General features: G+C 41.9%; 3 protein-coding genes across 5 annotated transcripts in view; 2 read left to right on the forward strand and 1 right to left on the reverse strand.

The window, feature by feature from the left end:
- slc20a2 (solute carrier family 20 member 2) overlaps window positions 1–805 on the reverse strand; it is a 42,465-nt gene extending 41,660 nt beyond the window's left edge. The window contains exons 1-2 of one of the 2 annotated variants that reach the window (XM_058069559.2): window positions 724–805; window positions 219–541 (exon numbers count right to left, since the gene is read on the reverse strand). In XM_058069559.2, coding sequence (XP_057925542.2) covers window positions 219–541; window positions 724–782 — 382 coding nt within the window. In that variant the 5' untranslated portion in view covers window positions 783–805. Of the gene's footprint in view, window positions 1–218; window positions 542–651 lie in introns of both variants that reach the window. The other variant, XM_078789655.1, reaches the window with a different exon arrangement.
- Window positions 806–4,471: 3,666 nt separating this feature from the next.
- LOC131128676 (bifunctional methylenetetrahydrofolate dehydrogenase/cyclohydrolase 2, mitochondrial) lies at window positions 4,472–15,485 on the forward strand. 2 transcript variants are annotated; one of them, XM_058071761.2, is made up of 8 exons: window positions 4,472–4,643; window positions 6,743–6,927; window positions 7,090–7,212; window positions 7,331–7,483; window positions 8,114–8,221; window positions 11,967–12,059; window positions 14,485–14,610; window positions 15,152–15,484. In XM_058071761.2, the coding sequence occupies exons 1-8, from the start codon at window positions 4,501–4,503 to the stop codon at window positions 15,265–15,267; spliced, it is 1,047 nt and encodes a 348-aa protein (XP_057927744.2). In that variant the 5' UTR covers window positions 4,472–4,500; the 3' UTR covers window positions 15,268–15,484. The 2 variants fall into 2 exon arrangements, with proteins under 2 accessions (XP_057927744.2, XP_057927743.2); XM_058071760.2 differs by lacking the exon at window positions 4,472–4,643 and adding an exon at window positions 4,672–4,775 and having other exon boundaries at window positions 15,152–15,485.
- A 748-nt stretch (window positions 15,486–16,233) lies between these two features.
- On the forward strand, window positions 16,234–18,267 carry epgn (epithelial mitogen homolog (mouse)). The gene is made up of 5 exons (XM_058071762.2): window positions 16,234–16,380; window positions 16,466–16,576; window positions 17,488–17,608; window positions 17,730–17,900; window positions 17,962–18,267. The coding sequence occupies exons 1-5, from the start codon at window positions 16,356–16,358 to the stop codon at window positions 18,014–18,016; spliced, it is 483 nt and encodes a 160-aa protein (XP_057927745.2). The 5' UTR covers window positions 16,234–16,355; the 3' UTR covers window positions 18,017–18,267.
- The last annotated feature ends 235 nt before the right edge of the window (window positions 18,268–18,502 follow it).

The raw sequence follows: 18,502 nt of genomic DNA on the forward strand, positions 1-18,502 counted from the left end.
CACTCGGCAGCGAAATGCAACACTTAAGTGTCATTTCACAAGCGAGAAGGCAGCGTGACTTTCAGACTCGGGAGCTGATTGAAATGTATGCGTTCACCCGACAGGCCTGTTCTTCCTTCACACAACAAGCTAGCTAATAAATACTAGCCCATAAGACAACAATGGCGCCCAATGCAAGGTTAAAGGTCACCGGGGTATCTTTAATAATGAGTACTTACCGACAAAACACCTCCAGGAGGAAGCGGGGGAGAAATACGCCGCCGTGTGTCGCCTCCACGTCTCCGTCCGTATGTTCCCACTGAGGTTGCTCTGCGTCGAATATGTCACAGATTCCAGTGGTCGTCTGACGTCGTGCCCCTGGCTGTCTCCGTGCCTTGGGAGAGTGATGTCTGTCCTCACTGGAAGCCACTCACGCCACCATGTTGCCGCGCACGTCGCCTGGCTCTTCTCATCATCCGGGCGTTTAGGGATTGCGAGGCGAGCACGCTCGGGATGACAGCTTTTGGGATAGAGGAGGGGGAGGCGGGGAGCTGTGGTCAATCTGCTTCGGGATACAGGACATAATTATACAAATAAAAGACATATACATCCAAGATGATTTGGATTTGCATTCTACATTAATATATTGCCCATGATTTAATAACAACCTACAGCATGCGTATATTGTACATTGTGGGATACATTTTACAGTCATCGCGTCAAAGCAGAGGAATCCATGTCAACCTCATAAATTCATTGATTGTTTGGATTCGTGTGTGTGGTCGTTCCATCAATGCCTCCATAATGCTGTCTAATCCCACTACGTGTTGCTATGCATTGTGGTCGCAGCAACGTGCTCAGGGTTCTATATGTGTTACGTAAGCAGCGCAACCAGTCAGCAACGGTGTTTGGGAAAGGGGGAGGGAAGAAAGGAGGCAGGGAGGATCATTTGAGGAGCAGTGGAATCTCCATCAGTATCCATTATCATGTCTAATCCATTCAGAGTAACTTAATTACTTCCTGGTTCATCATACAACTTTATTACATTTAGAGGGCATTTTAAATTAAAACTGAACATTTCTAACTGTCATATGATCGTACACAGTTTAAACACGGTATAATACATTTTAAAAATACTCACCCAAAAGTCGTTCTGTACGGTATAATGGGGAGGGAGAACGAACGTGTTTGCAGAGCGCTGCTGACCCCTAGTGAAGTTTTATAGGTATTGCAGGAATGTTGGTTACTTTATCGTATATAAGCATATTTACTCTTACCGCAATTGCATTAAATGACGCCTCTATTCAAAGAATAGTAGCCGTGTGCATGATTTACAAAAGCAAATACCTAATTTGTGTTTTGTCAAAAAAACATTTTTATTAATGTAACAAAATGACAGTAGCTGCGTTTGAAGTATTGCCATACTGTTGTTTACAATGAACTCATCAGCAGTATTAATTTTGGCTGAGCAGTTTGCACCTCACTGCTGTTACAACATTGGTTCTGTTTCGACTGTGTTGTACAATACAGCATACTTGTTAGGGAATGACCACTCCGAGCAGCTAGATAAACACAGTGTTCCAGTAGAGTTGCATTTATGGTCGTACGGTTATCATCACACGTCCTCTCTGCTACAGTGGTTCACTGAGCTGAAGTCTAATTCGATGCTGATGTCATGAAAAGCGATGGTTTGAACCTAGACATTTTGTTTAACTTGTGATGCATGTGCATACAATTAAGAATCAACCTCATGTTCGACTTTGGAGGTTCCACTCTACTTGTGAGGAGCATCATTATCAGCTTAAAAACCTGTACAAATGAGTAATGATACTCTTGAGAAACAAATTCCCCTTTCATAAAGTCTGTGTCTAGTTGAGACATGAGTGTTCCGTTCAGTCGTTGGGTGGAACATATTACTTACTATGAAGAATTTCACCCACGCCTGTTGGAGTTTCCTTACTCCACAGTGGGTTTAAGAGACATCTAATTTGTTCAACGCGCCAAGGCTACGGCCACAGCACATTGACAAACATCATAACAGTTGTTAGGGGTGCATGATGTCTAGCTACTTACATTATACTACTACATAAATAATAAATATATATATAATAAATCCACAAAATAATAAATCCACAAATCATGACAATTATCACATTGTTTTACACAATGTTGTTTTATCTGCTCACAGTATCCGCTTACAGTATCATGATCATTGTTGTCTTTTTTTCTTCTGAGTAGTTCAACCTACTTTCATATGAGCCTCACCCCTAGTGAAGACACTGATGAAATCCCATGAAACCCCATTGGTAAGTTAAAAAAAGTAACAATTTCAGATTATAGGGCCCTTTCTTTTAATTATATCAACATGTGGTGCAGAAACAAAGACGAAGCAGGATATATTATGAGATCATGTTCCTCCCAACTTTGAAAACAAGCTCCCGCTAAGCCTGTACCATCTTGTCAAGAGGCAAAAGTGAGTCACCCTTTGAGTGAACAAAGCGGTTGACAAATGTAAACGGTAGATTTTTTTAAAAAATTCTATTCAGGCAAATCTCAGCCCCCCTCTTTACTTGGTTTGTGCACTGGGCAGGATTCCCTGAACTAATATGGCGGCACCATCGGCCTATTTCAGAATAACACCAGGATGAGTTCAGTTTAAGTTAGTTTGAATGTTTAATACAGTGGGATGCCTTTTTTTTGGGGGGGGGGGCAAATATGCCTTAAGTCGTATGTGACTCAGAGTTCAGTTCAGAAAATAATTCATTCTATGCATTTTATGGATTTTTTTGTGACATTGGCTTGCAGCTTCTATGCGTCATCACTCAGGCGGAGTTTTGCTTTGATGTTTTACTTGTTTTTACACTGTAGTGACAAGAAAAAAAGGTTAAAAAGGAGATGAGAGATAACTATCTGAGAGAAAAAAGGTTTTGATATTAGCAGTAGTTTGTGTATTTGTAGACAAAATTGCCTGTAAAGTTTTATATAGGGTGACCCTAAAACATTTTTTTCATTCATCCATCCATTTTATCCTCACTAGGGTCACGGGGGTACGCTGGAGCCTATTCCAGCTGACTTCGGGTACACCCTGGACCGGTCAGCAACAATCATTCACACTCACATTCATACCTATGGACAATTTGGAGTCGCCAATTAACCTAGCATGCACATTTTTCTATACATTTCAATGTACAAATAAGGTAGGGATCTGGAACACATGTTCAACCCCAAAGGTTTCACTGTCTGTCTTAGGAATGCCATAATCTTGACCTTACGATGAACTTACAGTATTTCACAGGAAATACAGGAAATAGATTTTTTTTGTTTCTCATTTTCACAGTCTTCCTGGCAGGAAACGCTATGGATTCACTTATTGCAATGAATACCCTCACTGGGATGTATCAGCAGCAACATGGTTGAGTTTTCTCTACGAAGGAAATGTGAATGTTTTTGGATTTATTATACTTTGTGGGTTGACTGAGTACTTAAATATTACATGCTTTAGTGCAAATGCCACCAGCATCCTTTATGAAATCTCCTGTCTAGGCAAGCTTGGTAGGGTGTGGTGTTTACCCATCTGTACAAAACAACCCCTTCAGACACATCTAATACAGTGCCACATGCTGTAAACAACTCAACCAATCTGTTTTAAAGCACATTTTATTGAGTATATTGTACACAGTTTTATTATTGCTCAACAATTTTCATGACATAAACATATGAAACATAGAAAACATGCTACATTCATATCTAAAACAACATACGCTCTTACAAGGCAATGCTCACAGTGCACTGGTCATTTTCTTTCAACCATTAGTGTAGTCCACACAGACAATTTAATTATGTTAACATCCACTTATTGTTCTCCTGGGTAATTACAGCCAACAGTAAATAAATGTCCTCTGGGCCATTTGAACTGATAGTGTTGGCATGCTTTGTTGCTCCAGGGATACTTTGGCTAGCCCTCCTTGGTGACAACGTATTTGTCGCCATCTAGTGGCCAAAAAGTATGAAAGTCCAGTACTATTGTTTATCATTATTTACAGTAGTACAATATATAACACCCATCAGTCAATTTTCTATGCCTTTCCGCGGGGGTATGTTGGAGCCTATCCCAGCTGATAGACAAAACAAAAAAACAAAGCCTAAAATACACATTTACATATAAATATATGCACCATTCCAAACAATCCAAAATGGCATTTTAATTAGGACGTTTTTTTTGTCACGAAGAACAAATGTGTAGCTTTTTGTCTAACATCGCTGTTTTAGGCTAATTCAATTAAATTATGATTAAAGGTAGGTTATTTCAGATTATTACATTGAATAAATATAGTTGACATTTCTTGACATTTCTTGACATTTGCCATTTTAGAAATGTTCTTGTTCTTATTCTTCGTTTCCAGTTTTATATTCACAGAATTAGCCATTTCTTGTCTTACAGCATAGCTTGTTCAGCAGCTAACGTTAGCTACACTGTCACTATGACAACGCTTACGCGCACACGCTCGCGCGCACGCAAACATGGCGTCCTGTGTTTCACCGCTACGCTCCTCCTTCACGCTTTGTAGCAGGTTAGCGCACCCTCACTGCTGCTGCCGGGCCAAATTGCGCATACACAGAAAATGCGAGAGTCTCCGGAGACACGTACACCAGTCGGCGACAAGGTAAACGACTCACACGGTCAGCTGTAGTTGGCCTATTCACACGAGTACCCGGGAGGCGGAGGGAGGTTGTACTGTAGTTGGGGGATGGACCAGTGAGGTGAATGACAGGCGGCTTCACCGTGGAGACTGCAGGTGCTGCTCACTTTGCTTGTGACTAAATCACATTTGACAACATAACAACATAACATCACGTAATAACATGTACACTGACCGGTTGACACGTTAAAGACCACGCTGACCGCATTCACTCAGTTGCATGGCTGCCTACACTGTCAGAAATGAATGATTCCTGGTGGGGGGCTGGGGCACAGACCAATGATCAATCGCTGTATGCTGCTTCTCTACTTTTCCTGAGGTTGTGAGGTTAGCATTACCAAGCATCTCATTTGAGTGCATATTAAAAGTCATCACTCTAATGCTTTCCTGCAATGCTAAATGCTAAACGTTGTCTTTTTTTCTCAGTTCAAGCATTTTTTTGTGCCAAAATATTACATATCCAGAAGAATATAGCACTTCCAAAGATGATGACGATGTCTCATGGCCGATAGGGGGATTGCTATTTGGGAATGGCATGGTCATAATAACAAACTCCATCAACAACATCCGGGGAAAACTAAAATATAGCAATTTGTCATCGCCCATCTGTATAGACCACAGGGGTCAATTTTGATGGTGGTGGGCATTTTTTCCCCTGCCATTTTGAGCGCGAGTGTGACAAATTATTTGCTGGAAAGATTGTGATCCAACTGGGAAACTTCAAGCTATTTTCATTCAATGCATGTGCATGCTAGCAAAAATACCGTAATGAACTCAAGCAGCAAATACCATAATGAACTAAACTTCAACATGCTTTCATGCCCTCATGTGGCTCGAGAGTTGCAGGTTCGCCACCCCCGGTCTAGTATAATTACATTTTGGTGGCATTCAAGCGAATTCCATCAAAGGAGTAAACCAAATTGTCCAATCCAACTCACGTATTGGATTTCATGGTAATCAGATACAGTGGTGGTGGGTACAAATACTTTCTGACACTCCAGCCTTGACACTCTCAAGGCTACATTTGCTGCTAAGCTCTACAAATGCGCCTTATGGTGGAAAACATTTTTTTCAATTTACCATTACCCCTCTGTCTAGTATACAGGTTTTTTGTGGACTGACTCCAAATGCATTTATATTCCTATTGTACCCGCCTCTAGTGCAACATTGACGCATATATGGTATACAGTAATCCCTTGTTTATCGCTGTTAGTTCGTACCAGACCTTGATAAGTGAATTCACACAAGGTAGGATTCCTTACTTATAAATTGAATATTTTTGTAGTTAGACCATAGAAAACCTGTTTTCTCCAGGTCAGCTACAAGAGTTATAATCATTGCCGGTGTGCCACAAGGTTTTGTACTGGGTCCACTAAATCTGGAATTCGATTTTACACTCTGGTTATATTAGCACGATGACATTTTCATGATTGGCTTATCTTAGCATGTGATGACATTTATACTATATTCATTCATTCATTTTCTACCGCTTACCCTAACGAGGGTCGTGGGGGGGTGCTGGAGCCTATCCCAGTTGTCTTCGGGCAAAAGGCGGGGTACACCCTGGACTGGTCGCCAGCCAATCACAGGGCACATATAGACAACAACCCCGCACCACTCACATTCATACCTATGGACAATTTGGAGTCGCCAATTAACCTAGCATGTTTTTGGAATGTGGGAGGAAACCGGAGTACCCGGAGAAAACCAACATATGCAGGGACAACATGCAAACTCCACACAGAGATCGCTGAGGATGGAATTAAACTCAGGTCTCCTAGCTGTGAGGCCTGTGCACCAACCACTCATCCAATCACAGGGCACATATAGACAAACAACCATTCACACTGGACAATTTGCCAATTAACTTAGCATATTTTTGGAATGTGGGAGGAAACCGGAGTACCTGGAGAAAACCCGCTCATGCACGGGGAGAACATGCAAACTCCACACAGAGATGGCCGAGGGTGGAATTGAACTAGTTGCGCAAACCATTCCTCCGCCGTGCAGCCCATTTATACTAGATCTACTTTTTAGTTTTAAAAGTCTATTTTCATCCCCAGACATGCCGCTGTGGTGATTTCGGGGACGGCGTTGGCTCGTCAACTTCACAGAGAAATCCAACGTGACGTGGAAGAGCTTGTCGCTCAGGGTAACATGAGACCTCATCTAGGAGTGGTCTTCGTGGGGGACGATCCAGCCAGTCGGACCTACGTTAGGAACAAGACACGGGCTGCTAGCACTTTGGGTCAGATATACACACTTTTTATGACTTGTTCTGTGAATCTGTAGGCATGCGTGGACGTGATTGATGTTTGACACAAGGACAAACAGCAAAACTAATCCAACTAACATGTGCGTGACTACATCTATTTTCTATCTTTTTGTGCAATGCTTATGCACGTCACAGGTATTTCCAGTGACACAGTGCTGCGACCTAGCTCCGTCTCCCAGGAGGAGCTGCTGGATCTAATTGACAAGATGAACCGTGACTGGCGTGTCAGCGGACTGTTGGTGCAGCTGCCACTTCCTGGTAAACACAAATGCAAATGTGTGCAGACATCACCCTGAAGATTTATCATTATTGCACCATGTTTGTTGCCTTACAGTACTTAACCTGGGCTTGAAATTGCATCCATCTACTTTTATAGACCACATCAACGAAAGAGCAGTGTGTAATGCCATAGCTCCGGAGAAAGATGTGGACGGCTTCCATATTGTGAATATCGGCAAGCTGTGTCTTGACCAGAAATCCATGGTGCCTGCCACGCCTGCAGCTGTGTGGGAGATCATCAAAAGATCAGGTAAACCACCAAAACTAACATTTGCATTGCATTTCTGTTCTTTCATCACATGGGTGCAAATGATTGTAGCTCCCGTATTTGCATGAAAAAGTTCAGCTATACACTTCCAATTACCCATTGAATAATACATAATAGTAAACAGCGGTAAACAGGATTATGTAATGTCCCCTAGGTACTTGTTTACTGTTGTCTTTCCACGTAAAGACCACTAGATGGTGATTAATTGTAATTTTATGTATCCTGCAGTCATGACTATACAGTGCCATCCATTTCTAACATTTTTGTGTCGTGAAAGCTGTACATTGTATCGATGGGATTTCTCAGTTTCTTAATTTTAATGAGTACACAATGATGGTTAATGATAAGGTTCATTTGGTAGTGTATAAAATGATGTATATGTGTAAATCGTCAAGTTAGATATCAGGCTGCAGTCGTCGGATGCTTAACATAACCCATTTTCCACCACTCCTTCCTTTTTCAACCTTGAGGAAGGAGAAAAAATGCAGCAAAATTCATGTTAACAAATGTATTCATTCATTCCATCTGCATACAAGCTTTGAGTTATCTTTTTCCCTGAGGTGCCGAGAATAATTCTCTCCAACTATTTCCCCTTGAAAATGTCCCTTGCAGGTATCGAGACAGTGGGAAAGAATGTGCTGGTTGCCGGACGCTCCAAAAATGTTGGGATGCCTATCGCGATGTTACTGCACACCGATCGCAACCACGAACGATCTGGGGGTATGTGTTTGTCATGAATGTGCACGTTGCGGGCTTTTGTTTACACTCTCCGACAGAGAGGAAGCTCCCATAACATCAACCATCATCATTGGTGTTGTGGTGATCATTGTCAGCACAAGTGAGTCAGCATTATATGACGGCGTAACCTCCAAAATAAGGTCATTTTGAAAAGCGAAGAAAATATTCAGGAGAAACATGAATCTAACCCAGGGGTGGGCAAATATTTTGACTCGTGGGCTGCATTAAGTTAACAAAATTGTCCGGGGGGCCAGAACATATATTTAACAAACACTCTTTTATGCTTATAATTTTCATGGAAGTATTTGTCTCATTTTATCTGTAAAAGTGTTGCATACTATACTGTCAGCCGTATGTTCTCATGTCCCTTTTTTCAGGAACACTTTAAACATCAGACCGCATCAAACTATGTCATTTAATTTTACAGTTTTTTTTTTTTAACTAAATAAGACATCTGTCAATGTGAGTGTGAATGGCTGTTTGTCTATATGTGCCCTGTGATTGGCTGGCAACCAGTCCAGGGTGTACCCCGCCTCTCGCCCGAAGACAGATGGGATAGGCTCCAGCACAATGAATGAATGAATAACCTTGTGGCCCTGAGGGATCGGAGCATGACAGAAAGTAATCACCATCGCAATAGCATGGTTATGTTTGTGAAGGGAGTTTTTGTTGCACAGCAGCTTGAAAAAAACGAAGAAAAACTTTCAAGCCTGCTAAGCCAACTCGAGTTATGTTCATCCACCCTCGTGAGGAAAAGCGGTAGAAAATGAATGAATGAATGAATGAAAGACATCTGTCATGTTACCAGTTTGTATGTTAAAAGTTGAAATACTTAAAAAGGAACTGGCAGGCCGGATTCAAACGCTTGGTGGGCCGCATGTGGCTCCCGGGCCGTAGTTTGCCGACCTCTGATCTAATTTGTACATCTCACGAGACATCAGCGTACCGTGAAAGAGCACTCGAGAGGGTACATGATGATGCAACAGTGTAATTGACCACAATTAATCATACTCATTCATTTCATTCTTCATTGTTTGTTCATTTCACTTCCATGTTCAAGTACATGTTACATCATCGTAAACTTCCTATTGCGTGCAAGAAAGAAACACCAGGGTGTGTATTTGTGAGTGTGAGGGTCAAGGGGCGGGGACGGGGGGGGGGGGATAAACGGATCAACTGACCTTATAAGGCTGTAGGAAGTAGGAAGGGGATTTGGAGAGGCATTCACTGGAATTTCCTTTTAAGTATGAAGCAACAGCAACATTAAGTCAAAGGCATGAGCAGCTTACAGACAGAAAGTGAGTGATATTGTCCAATAAATATCCTGCTTAGACAAGTGTACATTCCTGCTACCAGGAATATCTTATTTTATTTTACTAATGAAAAGAAACCCCTCTAAACAAAGTGTCAATAAAACAAATCCGTATGGGATTAAGTAAAATATTCATGTGCATCCCTTGCCAGAGTGAACTTCCTCCACCTAAAATGCAAATAAAAAGACTCACCCCGACTGCCACAGCAAATCAATCTCCTCCATCCAACCCTGTCTACCTGGCAGCTCAAAACAATATACCAATATATTGAGATATTCTACCAATATATTCACTATCTCTACTCTGGACATGTCCCAACCATCTCAGTCTGGCCTCTCTGACTTTATCTCCAAGGCCTCTAACATGTAATGTCACTCTGATGTACTCGTTCCTGATCCTATCCATCCTGGTCACTCCCAATGAGAACCTCAGCCTCCTCATCTCTGCTACCTCCAGTTTTACTTCCTGTCTTTTTCTCAGTGGCAGTGTCTCTAGACCAAACAACATCGGTGGTCTCACCACAGTTTGTTACTTTCCGTACTATTGTATACAATAAACTCATCAGCGGTATTAATGCTAGCTGAGTAGTTTGTTACTTACGGCTATTGCAATGTTGTGCAATATACTTCTTAATAAATGACCATGTGGTCGAAGAGAGCTATGTTCTCCTTTCGACCGTCTCACGCACGCCGAATCATTATTAAAGTTTAAATATGAAGTAGATATATATGAGTTTTCAAATTTCAGCCTTGTCATTTGCTTCCAATTTACGCCCTGTCGTATTGATGGTTTTGGTTGTGAAACGCCTGGGCCATAATTACAGCATTTATGGTAAAAATGTTAAAATGCTACTTAAAACATTATTATTAAATGGTTTTTAATCAGGACATTGTCACCCCGGAACAGATTATTAGTATTTTTATCATTTTCTGCGGAATATTACATCAAAGTCAGAGCAAATCAGAGGTTAAACAGCGGGCCAAAATTACTTTAGTGGCATCAGGACACACACACACACGCAGGTATGTAATATGGTAGCAGTGATGTGCTCTGACTTGCCCTTCCTTCCTCTACATTCTTACTCCATTGAAATGTTCCTTGTGGTCTATCGTTCGCTGAACACCTGAACTCTAGAGGGGTAACAACATCTCAGCTGTGACCGATAGAAGCATACATACCAGGAGGCGGGAAAAAACAACACACAGCTATCATTACCATTGTGTAATTGTGTAAACATTTCTTTATCCGTGTGTACTTAAGAAGGGATCAGTGTTTTAAGAAGGATTCGGTCCATAATGACAACACTGACAATATTGTGTCTTATGTGTAACTAAGTCCCCCCGACTTTCACTGCCGCTGCTGACTGAAGACAGCAATAGGAATGCGTGTCTTATTGATAGGTTGTTGTTTACATTAATCCGGTTGAGTCTCCTCTCTCACCTGAAAATACCTGTTTAGTTTCATATGTCGATTTAACTGCTAAGTCTTGACTTCTTCCCATTCCCTTTCGAACATGTGTACATTTATATATATGCATAGGTATTTTTATTTGTGTTGATTTATGTTTGGTTTGTTGTGCTTTACATGATGTTCGAAATAACTGCTGATAACAATGTGTGTTATGTCATGTAACGCAGTTGAAAACCTAATCAAACCCAATGAGTTCATTTTACCGCATGTTAGCGGTTGTAGCCCACTGTATATGACAACCACTTAAATGAATACCGGTCTGACAGTGTCAATCAAAAATGAGAATTATATTTCTTAAGGCATTACATTAGCGCAGGTGCACTAATGTTGTTTTTTAGTGACGGAAATCTCCGTACGTGGGTGTCGAATTGAGGATATTGGAAGACTAAATAACCAAACCAGTATATGAAAAGCAGAGTATTTATTCCTGATACAAACAATATCTAATACAGACGTCCGGGCTTAATTGCATTCCCTGTATGCCAACAGTAAGTTGGGTCTTAGTACAGCGCAGCTGCAAAAAGCACCCTTTCTTTCCCTGCCCGGCTTTTTATACATTCAATATTGTGCAAGACATGGACCAATCAGCACACGCCGTCACCCTGGTTTCAGCATCACCGGCCCATCTCTCTCTTTCTTGTCAGCAAGGACGGCGCCAGGACGTTCTGAAACGTTCTGCGATTTCTTATGCTGTAAACAAGCCATATCATACATACCAGATATCCCCTGCCTTGGTCATCACCCTAGTTCTCTTTTCTGTGTGTGTGTGTGTGTGTGTGTGTGATGACAAGGGTCACACTAAGCTTGTCTAAGCTATAAGCTGCATCGTGTACTAAAAACCATCTTCATAAACTATGTGCTTGATTTTAACTTCATTGTTAGCTAGCCAAAATATGAGCAAATACCTTCATTAGTAATTCAGCACGTGGTTTTTTCTGTCGAAGGTGACGCCACAGTGACCATCACTCACAGATGTACGCCGAGGGAGCGACTGAAGGAGCTAACCAGCCTGGCAGACATCATTGTCGCTGCTGCAGGTACTGTAATTCATTCATTCATTCATTTTCTACCGCTTTTTCCTCACGAGGGTCGCGGGGGTGCTGGAGCCTATCCCAGCTGTCTTCGGGCGAGAGGCGGGGTACACCCTGGACTGGTCGCCAGCCAATCACAGAGCACATATAGACAAACAACCATTCACACTCACATTCATACCTATGGACAATTTGGAGTCGCCAATTAACCTAGCATGTTTTTGGAATGTGGGAGGAAACCGGAGTACCCGGAGAAAAGCCACGCATGCACGGGGAGAACATGCAAACTCCACACAGAGATGGCCGAGGGCGGGAATTTAACACTGGTCTCCTAGCTGTGAGGTCTGTGCACTAACCACTAGACCGCCGTGCCGCCGGTACTGTAATTATAGTTGATTATTTGTCTGTTATGGTAAGCTAAGCTAAGATGCATGCTGGTATATATGTAAAGTACAGCAGTATAGAATTACTATCCACTAAAAATGACTCCAAACCTAGCCTTGGTCTAGGTCCTTGTTACTAATACAGTGAAGAAAATAAGTATTTGAACACCCTGCTATTTTGCTATTTCTCCCACTTAGAAATCATGGAGGGGTCTGAAATTTTCATCGTAGGTGCATGTCCACTGTGAGAGAGATAAACTAAAAAGAAAAATCCAGAAATCACAATGCATGATTTTTTAACAATTTATTTGTGTGATACAGCTGCTAATAAGTATTTGAACACCTGTGTATCATCTAGAATTCTGACCCTGAAAGACCTGTTAGTCTGCCCATTAGAAGTCCACCTGCACTCCATGTATCATCCTGAATCAGATGCACCTGTTTGAGGTCGTTAGCTGCATAAAGACACCTGTCCACCCCATACAATCAGTAAGACTTTAACTTGTAACATGGCGAAGACCAAAGAGCTGTCCAAAGACACCAGAGACAAAATTGTACACCTCCACAAGGCTGGAAAGGGCTACGGAGCAATTACCAAGCAGCTTGGTGAAAAAAGGTCCACTGTTGGAGCTATCATTAGAAAATGGAAGAAGCTAAACATGACGGTCAATCTCAATCGGAGTGGAGCCCCATGCAAGATATCACCTCGTGGGGTCTCAATGATTCTAAGAAAGGTGAGGAATCAGCCCAGAACTACACGACAGGACTTGGTCAATGACCTGAAAAGAGCTGGGACCACCGTTTCCAAGGTTACTGTAGGTAATACACTAAGACGTCATGATGTGAAATCATGCATGGCACGAAAGGTTCCCCTGCTTAAACCAGCACATGTCAAGGCCCGTCTTAAGTTTGCATATGACCATTTGGATGATACAGAGGAGTCATGGGAGAAAGTTTTATGGTCAGATGAGACCAAAATAGAACTTTTTGGTCATAATTCCAATAAGCGTGTTTGGAGGAAGAAGAATGAAGAGTACAATCCGAAGAACACCATCCCTACTGTGAAGCATGGGGGTGGTAGCATCATGCTTTGGGGGTGTTTTTCTGCACATGGGACAGGACGAGTGCACTGCATTAAAGAGAGGATGACTGGGGCCGTGTATTGTGAGATTTTGGGGAACAACCTCCTTCCCTCTGTCAGAGCATTGAAGATGGGTCGTGGCTGGGTCTTCCAACACGACAACGACCCGAAGCACACAGCCAGGAAAACCAAGGAGTGGCTCCGTAAGAAGCATATCAAGGTTCTAGCATGGCCCAGCCAGTCTCCAGACCTGAACCCAATCGAAAATCTTTGGAGGGAGCTCAAACTCCGTGTTTCTCAGCGACAGCCCAGAAACCTGACTGATCTAGAGAAGATCTGTGTGGAGGAGTGGGCCAAGATCCCTCCTGCAGTGTGTGCAAACCTGGTGAAAAACTACAGGAAACGTTTGACCTCTGTAATAGCAAAGAAAGGCTACTGTACCAAATATTAACATTCATTTTCTCAGGTGTTCAAATACTTATTAGCAGCTGTATCACACAAATAAATTGTTAAAAAATCATGCATTGTGATTTCTGGATTTTTCTTTTTAGTTTATCTCTCTCACAGTGGACATGCACCTACGATGAAAATTTCAGACCCCTCCATGATTTCTAAGTGGGAGAAATAGCAAAATAGCAGGGTGTTCAAATACTTATTTTCTTCACTGTAAGACTTAAGTCAGCCAGTGTATCAGAAACACCAAACAAGAGAATGAGTTGCAAATAAGGGAATAATCTACAAAATATGTCAACCAGTATAACATTTATTGGCCACGGGCATTACTACAACACAGTGGAGGGAAAGTTAGCCTTAGCCAGGTTTAGTCGAAAGAAAACAAAGATAAGCTCATGTATCATCATCTTCCTCCGAAGTGGTGATGTTGGCAATAACGTCAAATGTTTCTTCGGAGGGAAAACAAATGTTTCCCCACATGGTACAATCCCTTGTCACCCCTCCTTGTATTCAGGTGTTCCCGGGCTGATTACGGCAGACATGGTGAAAGAAAGTGCAGCAGTCATTGACGTGGGCATCAACCGCATCGTGGACCCTAAAACGGGGAAACTGAGGCTCATTGGGGACGTGGACTTTGAGGGTAAATGACACTCCGGTTCAGGAATTAGAAGTGTGAATTAGCACAACGGACAGCAATAAAAGCAACATGCAAATCTTTTTGGTCGTAGAGTCTAAAGACTTTTTTTTCCCTTATTTTAGCTTCGAACATTGGTTCTGCATTATATACAGTATTAAATCATAGTTAATCTTCACAAAAACAGGCTAATACAATAAAAATGAAGAAAACTGGATCTTGTCTCTGGGACTTCTAGAGTTTTTTGTTCGGATGAGAGCCCTGGTTTGGTCTTCTGTCAATGAAGTAGTACAATGTAAGTCGAGTGTTCGTATTTGGGGCGTATAAAATACAAAAATAAAAAGATTATATAAAAAAATTAAAACAATAATAAAAAAAAAATAGAGAACCATGTTTTACTTTTATTCCTGTGGTTGTCTTGCACACTGGAAAGAGCGTTGCAAAGGAGGGAGAAACGTGTATTTATCTGTAGGTTGATTTTATCAGTGTGTTTATTCCTTAGCACCTATGGCAGGTAACTGAACCGCTTGTCTTGTTTGTGACACAGGTGTGAAAGAGAAAGCTAGTTTCATCACACCCGTTCCGGGAGGCGTGGGTCCGATGACTGTGGCCATGTTGATGAAGAACACTGTGACCGCTGCCAGAAACGCACTGATGCATTAACACGGACCGAAAAAAAAGTCGCCTCATGTCACTTGAATGATACGACACACAAAGACGCACACATTTCACTACAAGACTCCATACCTGCTGGGACGTTTACTTGACACGTTTATACTGTATAATACCATGGTTGTTTTTATTTGCTGGTATTTATTTCTGAGATTCATATTTTTTCTACTTCAATTCCTGGTTGAACATTTCACTGGAAACCAAAAATGAAATAAAACCACGTCTAATCTGAGTTTCCCATCTCTGTGTGGAGTTTACATTCCAAAAACATGGTAGGTTAATTGTGCTTGTGTGTTAATGTTTTTTGTGCTTAAGTCATTTTTAAAAATATAATTTATAGTTTAGTAGCGTTTAGTTTAGAGTAATATGGGCCGGCCCATATTGGCTTTTTTGCTGAAAACCGATGTGCTGATATTGTCTGATTATTATTATTACTATGACTATTATGAAGGCTGCAAGGCGGATGAGTGGTTAGCGCGCAGGCCTCACAGCTAGGAGACCCCAGTTCAATTCCATCCTCTGCCATCTCTGTGTGGAGTTTGCATGTTCTCCCCGTGCATGCGTGGGTTTTCTCCGGGTACTCCGGTTTTCTCCCACATTCCAAAAATGTGCATGCAAATGTAAATGCATGCTAGGTTAATTGGCGACTCCAAATTGTCCATAGGTATGAATGTGAGTGTGAATGGTTGTTTGTCTATATGTGCCCTGTGATTGGCTGGTGACCAGTCCAGGGTGTACCCCGCCTGTGACCCTCGTGAGGATAACAGTAGAAAATGAATGAATAATCCGAGTTTCAAGGTCTTTGATTTTCAGGCAGTCACGTTTAACAATGAGCCTCCGGCTGATTACACCCACCCACAACAGCGCCACTACCACTCTCATCACCTATCATCAGCCCATCAGGACTTGTCTGAGCAAGCACTAAGTACGTGATGCTTTTTTTTTTTTTTTGCTCTTGGTTTCTGTGGAAGCCTCTGTGTCATTGATTGGTCGATAACGAATTCCCTGCGGTTGGGAGCGTGCTCTATATAAAGTTCTGAGGATCTCAGTAGCACCTTATTGAAGCAACGATTGACAAAATGATCATGCAGAATCTCCAGATGGGTAAGTCATTCATTCGATTTGGTCACAAAATACACATTCTTCCTTTATTGGGTTGGTGTGAAGTGAATAACTGGGTCTTTTCCAGGCATCCTCTCAGCCAGTCTACTTCTAATGGCGGCATCGAAACTATCGGCACAAGAACCAACCACAGATCCCACTCTGAGCAACTCATCACTGACCACTCAGCTTGAAAACAGTAACTATTGATGACATTTGCTTTTACTTTAAGAAATACAACAAAATAATTGTCTATAATTTAGAATTATTTTCTCGCCATGCATCATACAATATTGGGTTTTTATTTACCGTATGCTAGTGTTTCTCAAATATTGAGGCAGAAGGGGGCATGAGTATCTTGGAAACAGATTCTTATTCATCTATTGTAATAATCATGCAATTCAATTTGTTTGTGGATAATGGCTCTCGCTGTGGTTCGCCGGAGTCCCAAAGCTTTCAAAATAGCTTTATGACCAGTTCAGTTGTGTTGTCATTGACTAATATTTTTTTGATGATCTTAAATATTTAAGAGTGACAAACTCAACACCCGCAGGCCTCACAGCTAGGAGACCTGAGTTCAAATCCACCCTCGGCCATCTCTGTGTGGAGTTGGCATGTTCTCCCTGTGTTTTCTCCAGCTTCTCCGGTTTCCTCCCACATTCCAAAAACATGCTAGGTTAATTGGTGACTCCAAATTGTCCATAGGTATGAATGTGAGTGTGAATGGTTGTTTGTCTATATGTGCCCTGTGATTGGCTGGCGACCAGTCCAGGGTGTAACCCGCCTCTTACCCAGAGACAGCTGGGATAGGCTCCAGCACAATGAATGAATGAATAACCTTGTGGCCCTGAGGGATCGGAGCATGACAGAAAGTAATCACCATTGCAATAGCATGGTTATGTTTGTGAAGGGAGTTTTTGTTGCACAGCAGCTTGAAAAAAACGAAGAAAAACTTTCAAGCCTGCTAAGCCAACTCGAGTTATGTTCATCCACAAAATATGCTCTAGAAACAGTAGGGGAGGCCCCAAAATTATTCTTTAAAGATTAGTTTTCCTGTTTTATGGGAATAGATGCTTTTATAGTTGGCTGAGAATGTTGGCTTTTGTGCAGGCAACATGGAGGACCCTCAGCTCCTGGGTTCACACAGGCCATGTGGAAGTACAGACCAGCGCTACTGTCTCAATGGCGGCACATGCATCTACCCCCAAGACATCACAAAAGCATTTTGCATGTAAGATATAAAAGACATGCATGTATGAACACGTTACTGCTTTCATGTCCACATGCTGGTTCGTGCCCCCCCCCCCACCCTGGAATGCTCTCCCACTGATCTTTGTCTCTTTGCTCGTTAGCTGCCCGGCCGGCTTCAGCGGGAATCGCTGCCAATTTGACCGTGAGCTGGAATCCTTGCTTTCTTGTTATGGCTATCGCCTTTCTACGGAGCATTTGATCGCCATCAGCTGTGCGGCGGCCATACTTGTTTTCAGCCTGGCCTTTCTCATCTATTGTATTGTCCGAAAGAGGTGAGTCAGATCATGGTTACATTATTGATTCTCAGATGGCTCATCGTTATTTTATTTCCAGGTGTATGACGTCAACAAAACTAGTCGAATCCAGTCCATCTGAGATAACGGTGTGACATCTTCCCCTGACAATGTCTTCTACCATCGTTATCGTTTTTGACGTCGCCCCTTCCACTATTTTACAGTACAGCAGGAAGAAAAGCTGTTTTGCACCTTAAATGTTTTCTACCAAGCACACAGCAATCAACAGAAAAACAATGATTCTTCAAACAACACAGTGTGATTATTTATTATTTTGTAAAATCTAACTTATTTTGTGCTTTTTGTATTTATTATGGTTAAAATAATAAATTAAACTTTTAATCTCCTTTGTGTCCTTTTCTTCCAGTAGAATAACAAAACAAAATAAATGATGGCTTATAATACACTGATTTAAAAAAACATATTTAAAATGAAAGATGCTTACAATGGTGTGAAAAGGTGTGTATTTTCATTCATTCAGTCATTTTCTACCGCTTATCCTCACAAGGGTCGCGGGGGGTGCTGGAGTCTATCCCAGCTGTCTTCGGGTGAGAGGCAGGGTACACCCTGGACTGGTTGCC

The sequence above is a fragment of the Doryrhamphus excisus genome, linkage group LG3, assembly GCF_037039965.1.
Source record: "Doryrhamphus excisus strain RoL-2023G ecotype Guam linkage group LG3, RoL_Dexc_Guam_v1.1, whole genome shotgun sequence".
Classification (NCBI taxonomy): domain Eukaryota; kingdom Metazoa; phylum Chordata; class Actinopteri; order Syngnathiformes; family Syngnathidae; genus Doryrhamphus; species Doryrhamphus excisus.